We start from the raw sequence: 21,061 nt of genomic DNA on the forward strand, positions 1-21,061 counted from the left end.
CTTCTACAGTGTAGATATACCCTTGGAGGCTGGAGGCAGTTGGGAATAAATCCCATTGAAATCCTAATGAAGTTTTGATTGAATTTACCTGATACTTATGGTGATGCCATGCATTTCTTAGGCAAGGAATACTTACAAATACAGTAGTATTATTAGCATGTGAGACAATCTTCACTCAGACCATTTTAAACAGGCTCTGTGTTGTGGTTGCTTTTTATCGAGTGGTTAATTAAGGGTTTTCTATTGAGTGGTTAATTAAGGGTTTTCTATTGAGTCCAGATCAAATAAATTCAAAATAACTCAACAGGGACAAAAGAAAATATGTACTTTGGGTCCGCATGGTGCTGCAGATGATGCTTGAGATTCCAGAGGAAGTGGTGCTGAGGCAGGAAGAGAGGAGAGCAAAGAGCCAGTAGCTGCCAGCACTGCAAAGGAGGAAAAACACACCACGCTGTTGTCATTAAAATAACCACTCGTGTTCTGTTCTTTTATGCTTAAGACAAAGAAGTCTGGGACAAAATTCTCATGGAGAACTATTTCACATGCTACAAATCCTGCATTGTCCTGTGGGAAGGAAACATGACAAGCATGTGCACTAAAGAAGGAGGCATATCATTAGCACAATGGGAGTTGCAGTTCCCTGAGGCTCCTTGTTTGAGGCTCGTATCTTTAAGAATGTGCTTCCTAACAAAGCAGCCCTTGCAGTTGGGAATAAATCCCATTGAAAAAGGACTACATTTAATCACTCCCAAGGACCAAGCCACATTGGGGAGAACAAATTTTCCTGAAGTTTTTTTTTTTTTTTTTTAAAAACACTTTTAAACATTACTGTAGAGCAGGAGTCCTCAAACTTTTTAAACAGAGGGCCAGGACACAGTCCCTCAAATTGTTGGAGGGCCAAATTATAATTTTAAAAAACATGAATAAATATATAATTTGAAAAAAACATGAATGAATGAAAAGATATGTGCACACTGCACATAGCTTATTTGTAGCGCAAAAAAAATAATACTTAAAAGCAATACAATAATTAAAATGAAGAACAATTTTAACAAATATAAACATTAGTATTTCAATGGGAAGTGTGGACCTTGCTTTTGGCTGATGAGATAGGGTTGTTGTTGTGTGCTTCATTTCAGACTTAGGTTGATTCTGAGCAAGGGCCGGGTAAATGACCTTGGAGGGCCGTATCCGGCCCCCGGGCCTTAGTTTGAGGACCCCTGCTGTAGAGGGAGGGTGGGCAAACAGGATCATGGCAGCAGTGCTGGGCAGGGTTATAATTCCCCTACCCATCTTATTTTTCAGATCAAAATCTTTCACAGACACACAAAAGCACAGTGCTTACTATTACCCCTACTAGACGGAAAGGGAAAGGGTTCAGACTTCCTGTCACGTTTGCAAACTAAAAACTAGATTCTATTGACAAAACAATGCTGGAAGAAAGGATTTCATGCTGGGGCCAATTTGTCCACAGACACTTCCTTTGGTCTCTTCCAATACTCCTTTAGGTTCCTTTGAAAGACTCATTTCCTTCCTAATTTGAGCACTAAACAGTACAACCTGCCCCCTACCCCTACTAATTTCATTAAAAGAAAATACTCCAAGAGACAGGCATACCTCCCTCCCTATCAGGTCTTCCTTGGTTCTTTGCCTTTTTGTTCTGTCTTAAGGCAGCATTTCTTTTTTTACTTGGTGTGTTTTTGTGTATGTTGTTTCCATGTGGTATATGCTTTGTCTGGGTTTTCTGGTTTGTATTGACTAATTGGGTTGCTGTGAGTTTTCTGGGCTGTATCATACAGTCTGTATGACCATACAGCCAGTATGGCCATGTTCCAGAAGCATTCTCTCCTGACATTTCACCCACATCTATGGCAGGAATTCTCAGAGGTTGTGAGGTTTGCTGGAAACTAGACAAGTGGGGGTTATATATCTGTGGAATGTCCAGGGTGGGAGAAAGAACTCTTGTCTGTTTGAGGCAAGTGTGAATGTTGCAACTGATCACCTTGAATAGCATTGAATAGCCTTGCAGCTTCAAAGCCTGGATGCTTCCTGCCTAGGGGAATCCTTCGTTGGGAGGTGATTAGCTGTCCTTGATTGTTTCTTGTCTGGAATTCCCTTGTTTTTGAGTGCTGCTCTTTATTTACTGTTCTGATTTTAGAGTTTTTTTAATACTGATAGCCAGATTTTGTTCATTTCATGGTTTTCTCCTTTCTGTTGAAGTCATCCACATTCTTGTGAATTTCAGTAGCTTCTCTGTGTAGTCTGACATGGTGGTTGCATTTTGGTGTTCTCAAATAATATGCTGTGTCCAGGTTGGTTCATCAGATGCTCTGCTATGGCTGACTTCTCTGGTTGAATTAGTCTGCAGTGCCTTTCACTGACCAATTTCCCAATTTTTCTCTTGCTTTTATTGGAATAAGATCAGACAATCATATCCATGAATTCAATGACATCTTTTAACTATTCCACTCCCACCACAGCCCCTCAAGAATCAAACTCGGATCTTGCCTTTTTATATTAAGGACACCACTGTAGTATTTCACTGTGTAGAAGGGCAATATAATTCAGTATTAATATAGTTTCTGTTAATAAAGATTGAACTGCCAAACAGAGCAATATTCTCAATTGATATTTTGTGCAGTAGGAAAAGGCAGAGAGCCATTCACCTGAATAACAGAGTGATTCTGGCCCTCTCGGCTGGTCTGCTTCATCAGTTGACAGTAGATTTCATTCTGGAGCTCACTATGAGTCAGGCAGACCTGAAGTGCTGTTTGTGCCAATGTAACATGATAATCAATTGATGAAGCTTCTACGGGGACATTGATGAACAGCTGGCAAGACTGAAGCAGGGAGAAATAGAAAAGAAGCACAGAGATTAGTCGTTACACATTTTAGTTTTCCTATCAACCATGATGGTAACAGCTGAATTCCAACTGTTAGTCACAACTGGAATACACCCATTAAAGCAATGGGAACTCAGTAAGCCAACACTTATTTAAGGTCCATTGATTCAGTAAGCCAGCTCTAGTTTGATACAAGCTAATACTTTCCCCCCCATCAGTATTCATGGTACTCTCCACAAGAGAAGAGGGCAGACCCTTTCCCAAAAACCTTAACATTTGATAAGGGAAAACACAGGGAAGGCAACGGAAGAGATGTGAAGAGAAATTCAGAAGCAAACTGAGTTTATTTATTTATTCAGTGTCAAAAGCATTGCATAAATAAATAAGCTTAAAACTGGTAAAATAAAGGGAGCACAAGCGGCTAAATGGTTTTGGATCAAAAATGGGCAACAGCGACTGCATTGTCTGTAGCTTTAAACAGTTCTTCCTCTGTGAATGAGGCAGGGCACTGTGGGCAAGCATACAGATGCTTAGTTGTTTGTTCTGCTCCACAGTCACACATGGAGTGTGAGTTGCCTGCGGGCTGAGAAAGGCGGTATACAAATACAGTAAATAAATAAATAAATAAATGGTGAAGGATTCTTCTAGGTAGTGCAACTGAGTGGTTTCAGTTATACTACCTAGCTTTAGTAACAGGCTGAGTAAGAGTTGGGTTGTGAGAAATAAAATATACAAAAGACAAAGAGGCAATTGAATAAAGTAAGGAAGAAGGCGTTATGTATACATTCTGGGAGATATAGAATTCCAAGTACAAAAGGCAATGTAGTATAGTGATTTGAGCACTAGATTATGCCTCTATAGAAACTCACTGGGTGGCCTTTGGCAAGTCACCCTCTCTTAACCTCAAAGGGAGCAAAGGTAAACCTCCTCTGAGATATCCATTGGGGATCTTGGAATATATCACTTTTGGGAGAGTCACCATAGACTTGGTATATATCTGAAATAATTTGGAGGGACACAACAACACTTCTAGGCATATGCAGCAACAAGTAATGGTGGAATCTTGAATGTCTTTTTCAACACTATGATGAAATCAATCACAAAATTGATACAAGAAACAAAAATTTGAAACAGTTCCTTTGGAGGACTTTTCCTAAAAAACAACTCTTCCAAACTCTGTAACAAATGCAACCATACTAATATCTTTTGTGAAACCCCAACTCTACTTTTAGTCCCAATTTGAGCACTAAACTGTACGACTCCTATATCCATTGGAGATACTTTCCAACATTCCTCATGGATGCTTAATCTGTGGATAACAGTGAATCCTATACAGTACTTTGACTATATTTAGTCTAGAAATATATCATAGAATCGCATTGAAGGACCTTGAGAGACCCAAAAAAACCCCCACTTTTAGGAGGGCATTTTTATCAAACACATCGATAAGAGTGTCATAGTATACTTCAATAACCATCCACAATGACTATTGGAATACCTTGAAGAGTTTGAGGGCCTCCGTCTGCAATGCTTCTGAAGGCAGGGTAGTGAGGGACGTTTGCAGCCCATCTTTGCTGTAACAAAGCACCGGATGTTTCCACAAAGGGGAATCTGTATTAGTAGACAGGACAAAATTAGCTTATGGACAAAGGTGTCGCCAAGCCACACAGTTAGCTTATAAGGGACTGCTCCATTTTAGAATGTAGTTGCGTGAATACTAAGTTCTTCTTGAAAATTACACCATTAGCTGTTGTGTCTCTATGAAAACTTTCAAAGAACCTTCTAGAGCTGAGTTTTTTTCAGCAGGAACCTCCCCACAAACTCATTTTTGTGGATAAAAAGGGACTGAGGAGAGTTAGCTAAGTTGTACCCAGATGAGCATATTGAGGAAGTGAAAAATGGGGTCTGATAAGAAAAATCTAACTCTAGAACGACCCATAAAAGATTCTGTAAAGCTCAGTTGTCTGAAATCACAGAAAAACACTTAAGGAGCCACAGATACAGGTCAGAATAACATTTCTAGAATCCCCAAGACAGAACAAAAGTATTTTAGCTGTGGGTTTCTGGCAGTTCTGGTCCAAACAAGCAACTTTCCAAACTCTGTTTTTGGATAGATTCGGACTCATAAATAAGACCCATCACGGTTAGTGATAATTGGCTTTCCCTGGACTTACTTGGGTCTCCTTCTGCCTCCAATAGCTTCCCAATCAGCTGCTCATAGGCAGTGCCCACCTTCGCACTGCTCTTGCTGCTGCCTGCTGCTACTGTTAAGTGGTATAACCAAGTATCCTTGAAGTAGAAGGGTAAAAAACAAAGAGTGAAACTTGAAATGTTACTTAATATACACCAGCACATTTGAAGCATATTTCCAACTACTTTATTTAATCCAAAAGTCTCCCACTAGCATCTATAATTAAACAAAGAAAAGATCCAAGTGTAGTTTCTGCTAGCTAGTAGCTATACATTTGATATAATGCTTGTCAGAACTTGGGAAAGTTCCTTTTTTGATTGGAACTTAGATTGCCTCAGCCAGCATCATTTTCAGAGTTGTAGTCCTCAAAAGTAACTTTTCTATTTTTTCTATGAGATTCTAGTCTTGCAGCAAAAAAGAAAAAAGAAAGAAAATAAAAAAGGAAGAGAAAAGAGAAATCTAGAAGCAAAATTAAGCATAATTAAATTTATTTCAGCATGAGATTTTTTGGATTTTAATCCACTTTTGTGCATCTGAAGAAGTATACAGAAATCCAGGAAAGCTCATGCTAAAATAAATCAGTTTTACAGGTGCTGCCCCCTCCCTCATGACGTTCAGGAAACTAACAAAGACCTGGTTGTGGAACGCGGCATTTGACAACTGATTTAATTCTTTGCCCACATGAAAGGAGGATGATGAATGGGATTGTGATGGTGTTGGACGAGTTGGCTCTTTTAACTGTGATGATAATGTTTTAACGTGTATAGTGCTGATATTTTAACTGTGTAATGAAGTGGCATTGTGTTGTTATTGTATATTTTTTGTATGTTAACACATGTTGTGAACCGGTCCGAATCCCTCTTTGAAGGTGAGAGGGTCGGTATATAAAACCTCGAAATAAATAAATAAATAAATACTAGATTCCTCTATTCCACTTCCTTTTTATTTCCTAGGTCTTGAATGTGGTTGTCACTTTTAAGTGCTAGCAAGTATATTTGGGAACCTATACATACCTTCTCTTGTTTAGTACCAATGAGCAGGTAGGTAGGACTCTGCTCTGGAGGGTGGATAACCAGGGTGCAATGTGAAGAAAGGAGGCTCCCACCATGAGTTTCATAATCTTCATCAGAATCACAGGAGCGGTCTACTTCTTCCACCTTTGATTCATGCAGATGCAAATGGCCCAGTGGACACTGAAAACAGAATGCAAACATTCAGGGTACACCTATGAGACACACTATGACACACGCTTTTGTATTACCAGGTACACCTATTTTATCAGGTATATTGAAGTACAAATCATTCTATCCATTTGAAGCAACAAGCAGTATTTGCAGTACAATTGAAGGATCATCATCTGTAAAACGTGATTACCAGCATCTATCCAGGACTGGAGAGATGCTGCCAAGATTATGACAAATTAAGTTATAATGCAAGGGTTTCCTGGAATATGCATTTTCCAGAGCAGGTGGTTAACTTAGTGTATCTATCCCTCTCTTAAGCAATTGGCACTCTTAGATTTTAGAGAAAATTTCTTAATCTTAGTTACCTTATTGGAAAAAAAAAGAGTAACATAACATGGCATTCAAAGATTAGAACACAAAGTTATAAATATAGAATAACAAGAATATACCCGTTGCACCCTAGCACTGGAGCTCCCTTTCACCCAGCACCACATCAGAGTTCAATGATCCAATAAAATAATGTTTATTAAAGAAAGTATATAAAAAGGACAAATCCAAAAAAGTCAGGATAAAAAAAAGCCAGAGTTCGCGAGAAGTAATTCCAAAATGCCAGTTTTAACACCATCGAATATAAAGTCACAGCATTAATTCAAAGGTATATCCATGAACATGAAAACAGGAACCTCTCCAAGGTAAATTCTCCAAAGGTACAAAAGCATAAACAGGGACATGAAGCAGGAATCTTGACAATGCAGGAACCATAAACTTGGAGTTATGAGCAGGACGCCAATCCCCATTAACATTGTCTACTCTGAAAGGCCTGAAACCAAACCACTTAATTCAAGCCTGAGAAGGCATCTGGGACATAATTCCTAACACAGCTGGCCTTCAAGGTCTTATCTCGAATCCTCTGAGAGTACCTAATTTGTCTACTTTTCATGCCCTGAGTTCTCAGGTCTAATCTACACTCTCTTGAAAACTCCTTGGCTTCCCAAGGCCTTTTCTTCAGGGAACTGGTATTTTCATTTTTCCCAGTTGCTTGAAAATGAAACAGAAGAATTCAAAACATCAGCCTTATCTGCCTGCAATTCCTCCCAAACACTCACAGACTCCTCACTTGGAGACCCACCATCCCCCTCATCCTCTGAATAGTCAGAAAAATCCTCTGCTGCTTGCCAGACTACAACAATACCATAAACTTTCCACTTTGCTGGGGTTAGAGGCATAGAACTTATGCAAAACTAAACATCTGCAAATAAAAAAGTCTGGGTTTTTTTTGTCTGTGAGAACACTTCCCTTTGTTCTCCAGCATGACTTTATGGTCAACCCCTGCTGGAAATTGATCATGGAATTGCACTGGAGGATCTTAAAACAGTGGATGTGGCTCTTAATGAGACATGCCGCATTATCATGGGGTGTCTGCGCCCTACACCACTGGGGAAATTACACTGCTTAGCCGGTATTGCACCACCTGACATCTGCCGGGAAGTAGCAGCCAATAGTGAAAGGACCAAGGCAGAGACATCTCCAGCTCATCCCTTGTTTGGGTATCAGCCAGCACGTCAATGACTTAAATCAAGAAATAGTTTTCTAAGATCTACAGAGACATTCGCTGGAACACCCCAGCAAGTGAGAGTCCAAAAGTGGCAGACTCAAACCCAGAACCTCAATCAATGGCTGATACCAAATGAGAGACTCCCCCCTGGGCGACTTGGAAGGCACTGAACAGACTGCGCTCTGGCACCACGAGATGCAGAGCCAATCTTAAGAAATGAGGCGACAAAGTGGAATCCATGACATGCGAGTGTGGAGAAGAGCAAACCACAGACCACCTGCTGCAATGCCACCTGAGCCCTGCTACATGCACAATAGAGGACCTTCTTATGGCAACACTAGAGGCACTCCAAGCGGCCAGCTACTGGTCAAAGGACATTTAATCAACTACCAAGCTTGAAAACTTGTATTTTGTATGTTTGTTTGTTTTGTTAAAAATGTAATACAACTGTCTGGTTGCTCCTGACACGATAAATAACTGGAGGATCTTTAGGTACTCTAGTAGGACTCTGCTCGACTTCCAGCTGAAGTTGATCACAGAGTTGATTTGAAGATCCTAGGGAGAAAGTTTTAATCCAATCAATGAATAATCAAATCTACAAAAATCAAACCTGCAAATGTGGAGGATCAATTGTATTTCAGTGCAATATCCAAACCAGATCTAGTGACACAGACCTAGTCATACCTTTCTAGTCAGGAAAACCTTTGCTCTCTAGTTGAGCATTAGATAGGATTACACCACCATAGAAAAACACCCATAGAAAAACACGCCTTAAAAACCTTCAAACATTGAATAGTTCAAGCCTGATACATCCCTTGAAGTTACCACCAATAGCAAATCACCAGTCATATCTCATATTATGTAGTTGGACAGGTCTTAAATACATGGTATTCCTTGAATTCCAGCAGGCATGGCTTGAGGCTTAGTTGTCTGCGTCCTCTCCGCTGGCGTCCCTTGGCTGGCCTACTTAGTGAGCATGCTGATGCAAGAACAATCTTTGTAGTGTTTAAAGCTATTGCCAAGGATGTGCTCTTAGAATCATAGAATCATAGAATCATAGAATCAAAGAGTTGGAAGAGACCTCATGGGCCATCCAGTCCAACCCCCTGCCAAGAAGCAGGAATATTGCATTCAATGGAATATTGCATTCTTCTCATCTTATAGCCAGGAGGGCAGCCCAAAAGCCCTTATTCTGTATCCAGTAAGCTTCGCTGCACAGCATTTACTCTTGGCATCATTTCCCAGACTGCTATCATATCACTGCCGCAGACTCATTCAGCAACAGGGACCGAGCTGGATGTCTAGTTTGGGAAGTGATACTTCAGCAATGAGTGCTACAAGACAAATGGAACAAGTAACATTGGCAAAAGGCCCGGAAAGCAGAAGGAGGGCCAACAGCAACGGGGGAGATATAAATTCATGCTTGTGTCTCCAGGCTTATGCCCACCTGGTCTCCTTGGTCCAACCTCAATAAAATGGAAGTTGAATCATCCTAATGCTTGGGCATGTGCACTCAAGTGTTCTTCTACTATTAAAATGACCTTGATAGTCATTTTAATGTATTTAATTGCCTTTCCTAAGCTTTATGTCTACATGGTTAATTTATGTTATTAGTATAATTAGGTTTATCTGTTTATTTGTATTTGGTCCTCATTTTGGTGTTAATTTCTCTTTTGTCACAAGTTTATGGTAATTATTTTTGTATTATTGTGTTTATTTTAAAATGCTTGTATTTGAGTTGAGCATTGAATATTTGCCTTTTTTGTGTGTAAGCCACCCTGAGTCCTCTTGGGGAGAGAGGGCGGTCAATAAATAAAGTATTACTACTACTACTACTTCTACTGTGGAAATAACATGTTTTGCCTTTTCTCACATTTATACAGATGATTGATTGCCGCTGATGTAACACAGTCAGAGTTCATTCTATATTGAGTCTATTAAAAAAATCAATTAAAAATAAACCTATCCTGTGTTGTGAACAATTCCTCCCAGAGAATTCACTGTTGTGTGGTCTAACAGCCACTTTAAAACTAGAAATTTTGATGAATGCTTAACAGCAGTTTCTGATAGTGTCATGCTTTAGGAATACAATTGATACAGATTGAATATGTAAAAGTGTGTTTGTGAAGAAATGAATAAGAACAGAATAGCAAAAAGAGGAGAATATGAACTGGGTTGAAAGACACTTGCTGAGACTCGTGTGAAGATAGTGACACACATCTGATATACGAAAGGAGGAAACATACCTTGTCCTCCTGATTACGGTAATAGTAAAATATTTTCCCAATCAACACACACCAAACCAGCTTTGAGCGTCCATGTTTCACCTGTAGAATGAAAAGAACTCCTGTTGGTTTATTTGTAAACTTACATAAAGAAGTATATTTTTAGAGAGAAAACTACAACTATTGCATTTGGTAAAACACTAATTAAAATTTAGGACAAATCACTGCAGTTATTTTTGAATGTTTGATGTTTGCATGCTGTGCTCTGCTCTGATTCCCCTTCAGGGTAAGAAGGCTGGAATATAAATGTTTTAAATAAATAAATAAATAAAGTTATTTAATGTATGGCAACTCTAACCAAGGATTTTGTTGACAAAATTAATTCAGAGGAGGTTTACCACTGCTTTTCTCTAGGGATGACAGTGTGACTTGGTAATACAGTGGGTTCCCACAGCTCAGAGGGATCCGAACGCTGTTTTCCTGCACTCCTAGTCCAACATTTGAACCACTATACGACGCTACTCAATAAGTCAGAGTCAACTTGAAGGTACATAAAACAACAACTTAAAAGTCTAGAAACTAAAGTTATAGTTTCCAAAATGTTCTTTAAATTAAATGTCATTTAGTCCTAGGCTGAGAGAGGGTCTAGACTTCAATCTGAAGTCCAATAAATTGCTGTCCTGCAATCCTTTATCCTGTTTTGAAAGTTCTTCTTTTTGTGTGCTGTGACATAGAGGGGAAGGACTGATCAAAATGGCTCCACCAGTCTCTACCCTGAAGCAGTCCTCTGATCCATGTGGATGCCATGAACTGGCTCAGATGATATTCATTTGATCTGTCTTTGAGCTGTTGGGATGAGTGTATCCAGCAAAATTATGAAAAAAGCAACTATTGAAAGAGCATGGATCACACTCTGTCACAGTGTTAACTCATCTGATCAACCCAGATTTGAGAGAATAAGTCAAGATGAGATGAAACAAAAGATGCTTTTGTTCAAGCAGGCTTTTCATATATTATTACTCTCAGAGAGGAAACTGGGATGCATGCTCCGCTTTTAATGTTTTAAAATTTTGCATCTTTGTCTAAGGCTTTCATGGCCAGAATCACTGGGTTGTTGTAGGTTTTTTGGGCTATATGGCCATGTTCTAGAAGCATTCTCTCCTGACGTTTTGCCTGCATCTGACCTTAGACCTCACAACCTCTGAGGATGCTTGCCATAGATGCAGATGAAACATCAGGAGAGAATGCTTCTAGAACAAAGCCTGAAAAACCTACAACAACACAATATTTTTTACTGTTTATAATTGCTTTTAAAATTGTATTATTTTAATTGATTTTCTCTACTTTGGGAGGAAGGTGACATATAAAAACAAACAAATACCCAAAACAGGGATAAAAATCCTGCAAAATTATACCTCCTTTCTGTTCCTTCTGCCTCTGTATTGTCTATCAAAAAAATGGCATTTAATGTTTGCCATGTATGTGTACGGTGATCCATTCCGAGTCCCCTTGGGGAGATAGGGCGGAATATAAATAAAGTGTTTTATTATTATTATTATTATTATTATTATTATTATTATTATTATTATGCAAAGCCATTTTGCAGGCTTTGTGAACTGCACTGAACCTCTCCCACACATCAGTGGATTGCATTTGTTTTGCCAAAGAAAAGAAACTCCCTGCTCCAGGGATGAAGATTTGAATCTAAACCAGAACGTTCCAAACTGAGTATCATGACACATTAATGTGTCAGCTGTACTGTGTACGAATATTGGAGCTGCGGTGGCGCAATGGGTTAAACCTTTGTGCCAGCTGAACCTCTGACCTGAAGACTTGAAAGTCAGTGGTTCAGATCCGTGAGATGGGGTGAGATCCCCTCCGTCGGCTCCAGCTTCCCATGCAGGGAGATGAGAGAAGCCTCCCACAGGATGGTAACACATCCAGGTGTCCCCTGGGCAATGTCCCTGCAGACAGCCAATTCTCTCACACTAGAAGCAACTTGCAGTATATTTTCAATTCGCTTCTGATACATGTGTTGCACAAACATAATGAGAAATGACAAATATCTTGGAAATGCATGTTAGTATTTTTCTAACCATATATTTGTGTGTATAGGAAAGGTTTTCATGAGATGTGTTGTGTCCCTGTACATTTCATTATGGCAAATTATGTATATGCCTGTATCTCTTCTAAGGGGTTGGTTTAACCTCATGTTCACTTGTCAAATTGAATTACTGTGTCATAAAATGTTTAACAAAGTGAGTCACCAACATGAAATATTTGGAAAGCTGTGGTCTAAACTGATGATAACATCCATGTTTCTGTGTGTGTGTTTGTGGGGGCATTCCCAGGTTCCCCCTCCAAAAACTGAAAGTGCATCTCTTGTCATTAATAATGTTGAAATAATTACATTCTCTGAGAGGTTGAAATCCATGGCAGATCCAGATAGTAAGAGAAGTAGGAAGATGATTTACAACCATTAAAATCCATTATAAGGCGCATCACCCTTATATCTTTTCAATGCGGCTAAATCTTTTGCATATTGCTTGAACTCAAAATTAATCAGTCTGTCGTCCCATGGTTAGTTTTGCATGCTGTTAAAAGAGAAGCCTTAACATAGTCTGGTAATGCAACTCCACAATTACCTTGGTGAGCCAGCCTTTCACAGAGGGTTTGGCATCTCGGAGAGACACCTGAGAGGGACTGGTCACTTGCACTTTCAGGATGTTTTGAAGGACACGGATCCACTCTTCCAAGATGTTAGGAGAGTCAGCTGTCAGGAAGTAAGTTCTTTTTTCAGTGATGAGCTGTGAAGAAAATGTCATGAACAAAAGGCATGAGCAATAGGAAGTGGGGAGAGAGCAGCAAATGTGTTAATGTCTGACATTTTGGCCGCATTCATTAAAAAAGGATTTCCTAAAGACAAAAGGATAGTTGGAAACGGCTATATGATTGTATAATTAATGTTATTGTTTTTAATCTATTGTGTATTTATGGTTTTATATTGTTGTTTACGGTGATATTTGAGGCAATGAATTGTTGCCATCTTTAGCCGCTCTGAGTCTCCCCTGGGGGGGGGGGGGGGGTTGAGATGGGTGGGGTAGAAATGTTGTAAATAAATAAATAAATAGTTCAATACTTCCTATGATGAACAGTTTGACATCTTCCTCTGATAGAGAAGACATATGGAGAGCAAGTCTGACTTGGAAGGGGAAATCAAACTTCAAGCTTCACACCTTTGCTGGCAGCATGGAAACTTCTTTTCAGATGGCAGAGGGAGGTGGAAAGGAGATGTGCCAGGGATATCTCAGGGGAGGATTTACAGCAAGGGCCCCCCAACTAAGATGTGGTCCTACAAGATCATTGTCCAGCCCCCACCCTAAATGTTAGACTTAAGATCACCCTAAGTCTGAAACAACTTGAAAGCACACAAAAACAACAATCTTAATTAACTTGACTATTTCATCAACCAAAAGCAGGCCCACACTTCCTATTGTTAGGTCTATGTTGGTTAAAATTGTTCTTCATTTTAAATATTGTACTGTTTTTTTCATGTCTTTTTCACTACAAATAAGACATGTGCAGTGTGGATGGGAATTTGTTCTTTTTTTTTCAAACTATAATTCAACCCTCACAACAGTCTGAAAGACCGTAAACTAGCCCTCGGCTTTAAAAGTTTTCGGGCCTCTGATTTACATCCTCTCCCTGATTCCTATAGTCTCCAGATGTGGTTTGGTTGGATTCCTAGCCTTTATAACTCCGCAGCTTTGCTTCCAAAAGGAAGTAAACTGTGGATGTCTTTCAGAGCAAATCTGTTGGCCATTGGTAACAACAGGAAAGTTTTATATTTAAATATGAATTCTATTGAAAAATTGCTTTGATGGTACTTGCTCTCTTCTGAGAAAAGCTTTGTTAGGCTTAGGCTGGAGTAACTCCTTTGCAACATAACAGATGCGTCTAACTTTCTACCCTTTATGACTGCTCATTAAAAGCTCACAGATAATAAGCAATACCCAATAAGTCACCTGGAAAATGTGGGATCCTTCACACCTTACAATTTGGCAAGAAGGATTCAGTTCAATCCGCCCCTGTGGCTTACAGATAACATCGCTCTGAATAGAAAAGGACCAACAGATATAAATAAGAATGAGCAAATGGTATTATAGTATGCAAACTCTATAAAAATTGCAAGTTGTCAGAAATACTAAAAATTAACTAGGTATTTTTAATGACAAAAATGTGAATCAAGCACTGAAAGGATTAAATGGATGCAATGACTCAGCAAAAGCTGCAGTTCTATATACGCAGGTGTGTGTAGCTTTTTAGCAGTCAGTCTGAAGTAAACCTCAGTGGGAGAAAGTCTCAGCCTGTGAGAAGGTCTCACAGTAGGCAGAGTATGAGAAGGCCTGCTGTGAGATGCTTCGGTGAGAGAAGCACCAAGTTGTAAAGCCTCATGTGTGAAGCTCCAGTGTGTGAAGGCTGCTGTGTGTGAAGCTGCTGTATGAAGCTCCTGTGTAAGTTCAGTGTGAGAGGAAGCTCTGTGAGAGCAAAGCTAGAAGCTGTTCATCTGCATGAGAAAGAAGCCCAGCGTTGAAGCAAAGACAGAAATATAAATAACTTTCTTTGTGTTATGGAAACCTTGTTCTTGTAAATATTGTAACCATATTATTTTACTATAAATAAAAGCCTCCCATGGAAGATATAACATTGGTCTGTGTGTTTTTGTTCTTTTTATCACTTTGGGCTACTGCTGCTGGGTCATGCTGCTGTTAGTAAGTTACTCTGCTGTACATTTATGGGGAGGGTCTTTTGTTAATAAGACACCCAACACAAGAAATTACCTGGATTTTTTTAAAACTAGAAATAAAGTCCATGCAACATGAAAGTTATACATACACACATATATCTGAAAGCATTGATTTGACAATAATCCATTGTAATTATTAATAGGAATCAGTTTTAGTAAATGAAATTTCTGTAGGGTCTTTTTGTGTGTGGGAGCAATGAAAAAAAGAGGGCAATGAAAAAATATTGAAGATAGCATAAGAATCAACGGTTTTCATTCAATAAAACCGCAAGCACGAGTGTTCTGTTATCAGCTCACCGGAGACTTATAATACATGATCTGTCCATTTCTCAAAACAAACCATCTTCTCTTCCATGCTTTTACCTGGTCACCCATTTTCAACAGATAACCAGATTTTTCTAACAGTTCCTAGAAAAGAGAAAACAAATGCATTTTCATGGGATTCAAGGCTCCTTTTGACTTGACTTGATACCCATTAAGGCCACAGCGTCTAACCACTTGGACAATTACTGTCACCAAGGCCCAGGCAAGGCAATTTCCAATGTAAACTTGTTTTAGGCACTGTCCTAAAACTGAAATTGAATGCCCACTTCTAAGCTTTCAAAATAAGATTGCAGTAAAGCTCATCATATTATTGCAACTGTGCAATAATACAAAAGCTTTATCCCACCTGTTTGGCTATTAGGCCACAATGTTAACCAGAAGTTCCCTTTGGGGTTGAGAAGGGTGGGGTATAAATACTGTAAATAATAAATAACTAAATAAATACTGTAAATAAATAATAAAAATAAGTTCATTTTAACATTGTTATTCATTATATAATTGCACATATATGGATCTGTATAAGTTGCCTTGACTTTATAAATAACTAAGTGAATTGTACATGTATTTTAAAAATGCCATTTAAAAAACAAACAAACTAGGAAACATGACATACCCCACCATCAGTGGAATAAGATGATGTTCTCTGGAGTTTGTGCTCAGGTTCAGAATAGTCTTCCTCCAAGGAGTAAGCATCAGGAGGAATGGCATAATCACTTTCTGAGCTAACTGAAGACATAGAAACACCTGCTGGAAATATTTTTTGAAATTAGAAAACATGTAAAGTATTTCTTTGTGATCCTTAAAATGTACATACAACATCTACATTGATAAGTATATTTAATATCAAGAGTTTGGTTCTGTTTATGTGTACAGATACCCATCTGTATCCATGGATTCAGTATCCAGAGATTAAAAATACTCGCACCCCACAAAAATACCTAAAAGCAGACCTTGATTTTGCTGTTTTATATAAGAGACACCATTTTACTACCATGTTGCACACTTGACCACTCACAGATTTTGGAATCCATGGGGAGCAAGGGTTTCTGTAACCAAACCCCAATAGATACCAAGGACCCATTGTATTTAGAATAAGCTTCATTGCTAGGCCCAGGTTATATGGTGTAGAACTACAACTATAAAACTTGGTTCTATTTTGTGGTTCAATTAAACACCAAGCCCTCAATAACTTTGTGAGATTTTCTTTTTAAAATAGATTGATTCATTTTTTTTGTTTAAATTTGACTGTAGTCTACAGGACCATTTTAATTCACTTGGTGGAATAGGTTTGTAACGTTTCCTAAAAGGAAAGCTAAACATGAGCCTACTGTTTTTAATTTTTTTTTCTTTCTTTCTTTGCTGCTTGGTATCATATGAGTGAATATGCCAAATTCTGGAAACATAACACAGCCTGCTTCTAGATTTTGAAATCCTGAGGGTATAGGTTGGAGTGGGAATAATACAGCTCACCAGATATCATAGCATTGCAGCTCCTAGGATTCCTCACTTTTGGCTATAGTGGGTTCTACAGGACTTGTGGTACGACACAATCTGGAATGTTATGTGATTCTGGTTTCTAGCATAGTTAAAAGACTGCAAATGTTCACTCTTCATAAGATGAGAGACTATCTTATAATTATCGGTTATGTGGGCTGAAAATGGTCATAAGACTGGTACCTAACTTAGGCTGCAAACGTAAACACAGTTAACTGTGAGCAGAATTTAGAAAAATTACATTTTTGAGGCCATAATTCCTTGAATTCTCAAACCAGTGTGAAATTGTATTTTTCTGAGCTCATCCTGGGAGTGAATTCCACTGAACCTGAGCACATATACCAAGGTTGCACCATTGGAATATTTTATTGTTGTAACATAGAGCAGTTCTGCATTGTGGATATATTAGTCTGAATTGCTCTATGTGGGTGGTTCCCAACCTGTGGGCCATGAGACATAAAATAATGTCCGCAGCTCTAGATTATTAAATATGGTTTTCTGTGGGCGAGCAGATGGTGACTATTGGATGGTATATGTTCTATAACAGAAAGTAGAGCTGACGTAGTCTATCAAAAGAAATTTTCTGAATCATCACCCCAAACAACCAAACAAAATCTAGAGTTCACCAAAAACTGATTTGTAACCCTTTTGGTACTCATGTTGGAGAGTGGTCCCTGGCCAAAGTGGTCCCTGGTCAAAAAAAGGTTGGGAACCACTGCTCTATGTAGAAGTTTTCAAAAATAATGTGACAATCATATAATTCAGCAATGTTGCATTTCTTTTCCTCTTTCTCTTTCTTTTTACCTCTTTTCACTGCACGAGGGCTGCCTGGCATGCTTGTTCTTCTGAGCTCGCATCCCGCATTGGAAGCACTGATGCTAACATGGGAGCTGCAGTCATCATCAGAGCCTGAGGACTCATCCATGAAAGGAGTGTTGCTGATTTGGGTGGCTTTCTGGAAATCAAGCTTCACAAATTAGGATGAATGGGAAAGCAGCAACTAAGTGCCTCACAAACGCCACAAATTCTGCAGAACTAGCATAAGGGAAATCGTTAGGTTGCTCTGGCTCTGCACTTTGCCTTTCTATCAAAGTAAGGTAGCTCTATTGTTTATTCAACCCTTTATCTTGGATTTGCAAATAATTTTCTTTGTGTTTCAAATACTGAACTGTACAAATAAAATTAGTACAAAAATTGGCCATAGAGTCACACTGGAGAATCTAGCAATGCCAAGAGAGGTATCCTCCCTAAGCATTACCTAGCTTCTCCAGCATGACTCTATAAGCAGTGGTTCCCAATGTGTGGGTCTCCAAATGTTTTGGACTACAATTCCCCAAAATCCCAGCCAGTTTACCAGCTGTTAGGATTTCTGGGAGTTGAAGGCCAAAACATCTGGGGACCCGCAGGTTGAGAACCACTGCTCTATAGTATGCTACCAGCAGAAGTAATTTGTTTGCTATTATCTGTGATTTTTGCTAACTGTTGTAAATCTGGAATTGTATCCCCCACAGATATGTTTTTTTCCCTGATGTTTTCCTAGAAATATTCTCATGCCTGTTCTACCAGAGTCTCCCATGACAAAATATACCTTAAAGTCCCATCACGATCTCCTTTAGATCTCATCCACATGGGTCAAAGGTGTTATAATTTGATTAGTGTGGTACCTGAACTTATCATAATTCTTTAAAATATCCACAGTGTACAATCCTGGTCTATTTCCTGCCACCAGTCTATTTCTAGAACTAGCCATATTTATGTTTTGAGCTCGGCAAGGATTTCTGGGGATTTCCCATACAGACAGGAGTAAATGCCCACATATATATCCACTGTCTTAGGGCTGAATCCTACTGATAGGGCTGGATGGGATATATGACCCTTTTCATCAAATGTAATTTTGCTAATAGTCAGAATTTAGATATTTTATTTTAAAAAACTTAGGAACTTTCTCATCTCAACTTCACACTCTCTCCATGCATTCTTAGACCCCTGCCCCATTTTTCCCTTGACAGAAGAAATTATTCCTTACCCCTTTTAGCATAGTGTAGACAGGCACTGTGACATTTTTGTAAATGTGGCAAGTGTATGGCCCAGGTGATGAATACGTTGGGAAATTTGAAGCTAAGATGATTTGCATGGAATAAAAGACACAGGAGAAAATAAAGAAACATTAACCTTTAAAAAACAGAATATTTTAACAAATGTCTGTACAATTTGTTAGGGCTATGTTGAAAACAAGGAGTCTTCATTGAAATCAGCAACTGACCACTGAGTTTTTCAAATGCCAAAATATCTAAATAGAGCCAATTTTTCATCACAATCAAAGGGTTTGAGAAGAGAGTTCATGGTACAATGGATCTAAGCACCATTTGTCTTGAATACATTGACTTATATGTACAGTTTTTAGACAAATTAAAGGCTGCAATCCTGGAGACATAATGGATATTAAATCTACTGAGGCCAATGGGATTTCTGAATATATGCTAGTATGCACTGCAATAGCACAAAATGAGCCTCAATGAAGCGACAAATCTGTGTTTGAGTTGTATTGCAAAGAATTGCTTGACTTAATGCCTTTCTATTCAAAAAGACTTTTGTTTTCCACATAGAATGCTAGACTTCGGAAAGCAAATGTCTAGCCTAGCCTTATCCTTGGTATTCTGGGTTTTAAAAAAGAAAACTATATGTGCACGTGTATGTTTAAAAGTATCCTGCAGTTGAGACCTCTAGTCTTATATGGTATAGCTTTATTTTTTGCCACGATGGCACAATGGGTCGGCGGTTCAAATCCTTGAGATGGGGTCAGCTCCAGCTTCGCATGCAGGGACATGAGGGAAGCCTCCAACAGGATGGTAAAACATCCGAGCATCTCCTGGGTAACGTCCTTGTAGATGACCAATTCTCTCACACCAGAAGCGACTTGCAGTTTCTCAAGTTGCTTCTGATATGAAAAAAATGGTATAGCTGAGACATGAGTTCATTTTTATAAGCAAACCTATTGCAAATTACAGATACTAGGGGCTGTTTATACACTGGGTCCTGCATCTAGCTGTAATCATTGGAAACTCTATGCCGCACACTTTCAAGTGGTAAGAGTTTTATTCATGGATGACTTGCAGTTAACAGAGGTATGGCGATTTCAAATTGTGTCCATCTTTTTGAAATATCCTGAGCCGGAATAAAGTTTTGATGCAGCTGCCTTCTATTGGATCACTAAATAGGACCACTCTATCTAGGTTTTAGTGCAAAACTATTCTAGGAAATATATGAGTGCATATGTATGAAGTTTGCCTACTTTTTATGACTAAATGTGACTTATTACCACAGATATATCAATAAATGCAGTATGACTTCTACTGATAATACATTTACCAGGAAAAATGTCTGCAACAATACAATGTGATATCCAGTTAACATTTGTGGTAACTAGTCATGAGTAAAATCTGTGGGTTCACTGTAGTTAGTACTTACCATGGCTAGAAGAGTCACTCCCAAGAGCCACTTCTGAAAGTCTCATGCCAGACTTAGCTACTGCATAGATCCGACTCTCCTAAAATAAGTTAAAAAGATTAAAAGAAAAGGGAAAATGAAAAATATAGTTTGCTGACACCTTGTGTCGCTTTGCCCTTCCCCATGCACATTTACCTTATTCCCGAAAGCTACTAGCAGGAGGTATTCAAAGTGGAACAAAATTATTGATAATATGATTATCAACAGCAATAGCAGCAAATAAGGGCCCTCCCTCCATCTCAACTGCAGGTCCTTGAGGAAGAGAAGAAGAGACAGACACAACTCTGCCATCCAGAAAAGACAAAAGGCCCTCCCTCCATTCCAACTGCTATCTTGACCTTGGAGGGGGGAAAGAAGAGGCAGTATGTGCTGGACTTATTCCCCTTTTCCTTTGTATCATGCCCAAGGGTAGGGAGTTATTTTGTTGTCCTTTTACTTGTAAACAAAACAGACAAACAAATACAAATTGCTTTTTAATTGAAAAAAGATAAAATGGAAGTCCATTTAGACTTTAACTGGACAGATAATTTATTTGATAGCAGTAGAACTATACACTACTGCCTTTCATGCCATTGGAAAACAGACACAGACTGAACCAGGTTGACTGATGGCTCATCTACTCTAGACAGTTGAACCTGTTGTAGCTATACCACCATCCTGCCCCAGGCCAAAACTGGGGCCATGATCCAGTCAGCCTGGGAGTGCATCCGCTCTGTGTTGCCACCATTCCTAGCCAACCACAGAGCTCCGTCTGAGCTCGTGGTCAAATTGGATGTCTCTGCTTATGTCACAACCAGCAAGGAGGAGGGGGTCAATTTTCATGTATTTAAGGGACAAAAACATGAAGTTCTTATAATGGATTTTCTACTGTAATTTGCTAACTGTTTCATTTCTTTTACTTAGAGCTTCAAAGTTTGCCCCCAAGCTTGTT

At 39.0% G+C, this 21,061-nt stretch overlaps 1 protein-coding gene across 3 annotated transcripts in view; it reads right to left on the minus strand.

Moving 5' to 3' along the window:
* PLEKHH1 (pleckstrin homology, MyTH4 and FERM domain containing H1) overlaps window positions 1-21,061 on the minus strand; it is a 67,697-nt gene that overhangs the window by 15,081 nt on the left and 31,555 nt on the right. For 2 of the 3 annotated variants that reach the window (XM_060762371.2, XM_060762360.2), the window contains 13 exons: window positions 20,092-20,170; window positions 18,650-18,741; window positions 17,428-17,578; window positions 15,743-15,876; window positions 15,103-15,213; window positions 14,024-14,110; window positions 12,644-12,805; window positions 10,020-10,100; window positions 6,048-6,227; window positions 5,018-5,132; window positions 4,342-4,454; window positions 2,667-2,840; window positions 328-425 (listed from right to left, as the gene is read on the minus strand). In XM_060762371.2, the coding sequence (XP_060618354.2) occupies window positions 328-425; window positions 2,667-2,840; window positions 4,342-4,454; window positions 5,018-5,132; window positions 6,048-6,227; window positions 10,020-10,100; window positions 12,644-12,805; window positions 14,024-14,110; window positions 15,103-15,213; window positions 15,743-15,876; window positions 17,428-17,578; window positions 18,650-18,741; window positions 20,092-20,170 (1,577 nt within the window). The remainder of the gene's footprint in view (window positions 1-327; window positions 426-2,666; window positions 2,841-4,341; window positions 4,455-5,017; window positions 5,133-6,047; window positions 6,228-10,019; window positions 10,101-12,643; window positions 12,806-14,023; window positions 14,111-15,102; window positions 15,214-15,742; window positions 15,877-17,427; window positions 17,579-18,649; window positions 18,742-20,091; window positions 20,171-21,061) is intronic. The other variant, XM_060762381.2, reaches the window with a different exon arrangement.

The sequence above is a fragment of the Anolis sagrei genome, chromosome 1 (genome assembly GCF_037176765.1).
Source record: "Anolis sagrei isolate rAnoSag1 chromosome 1, rAnoSag1.mat, whole genome shotgun sequence".
In the NCBI taxonomy this organism is placed as follows: domain Eukaryota; kingdom Metazoa; phylum Chordata; class Lepidosauria; order Squamata; family Dactyloidae; genus Anolis; species Anolis sagrei.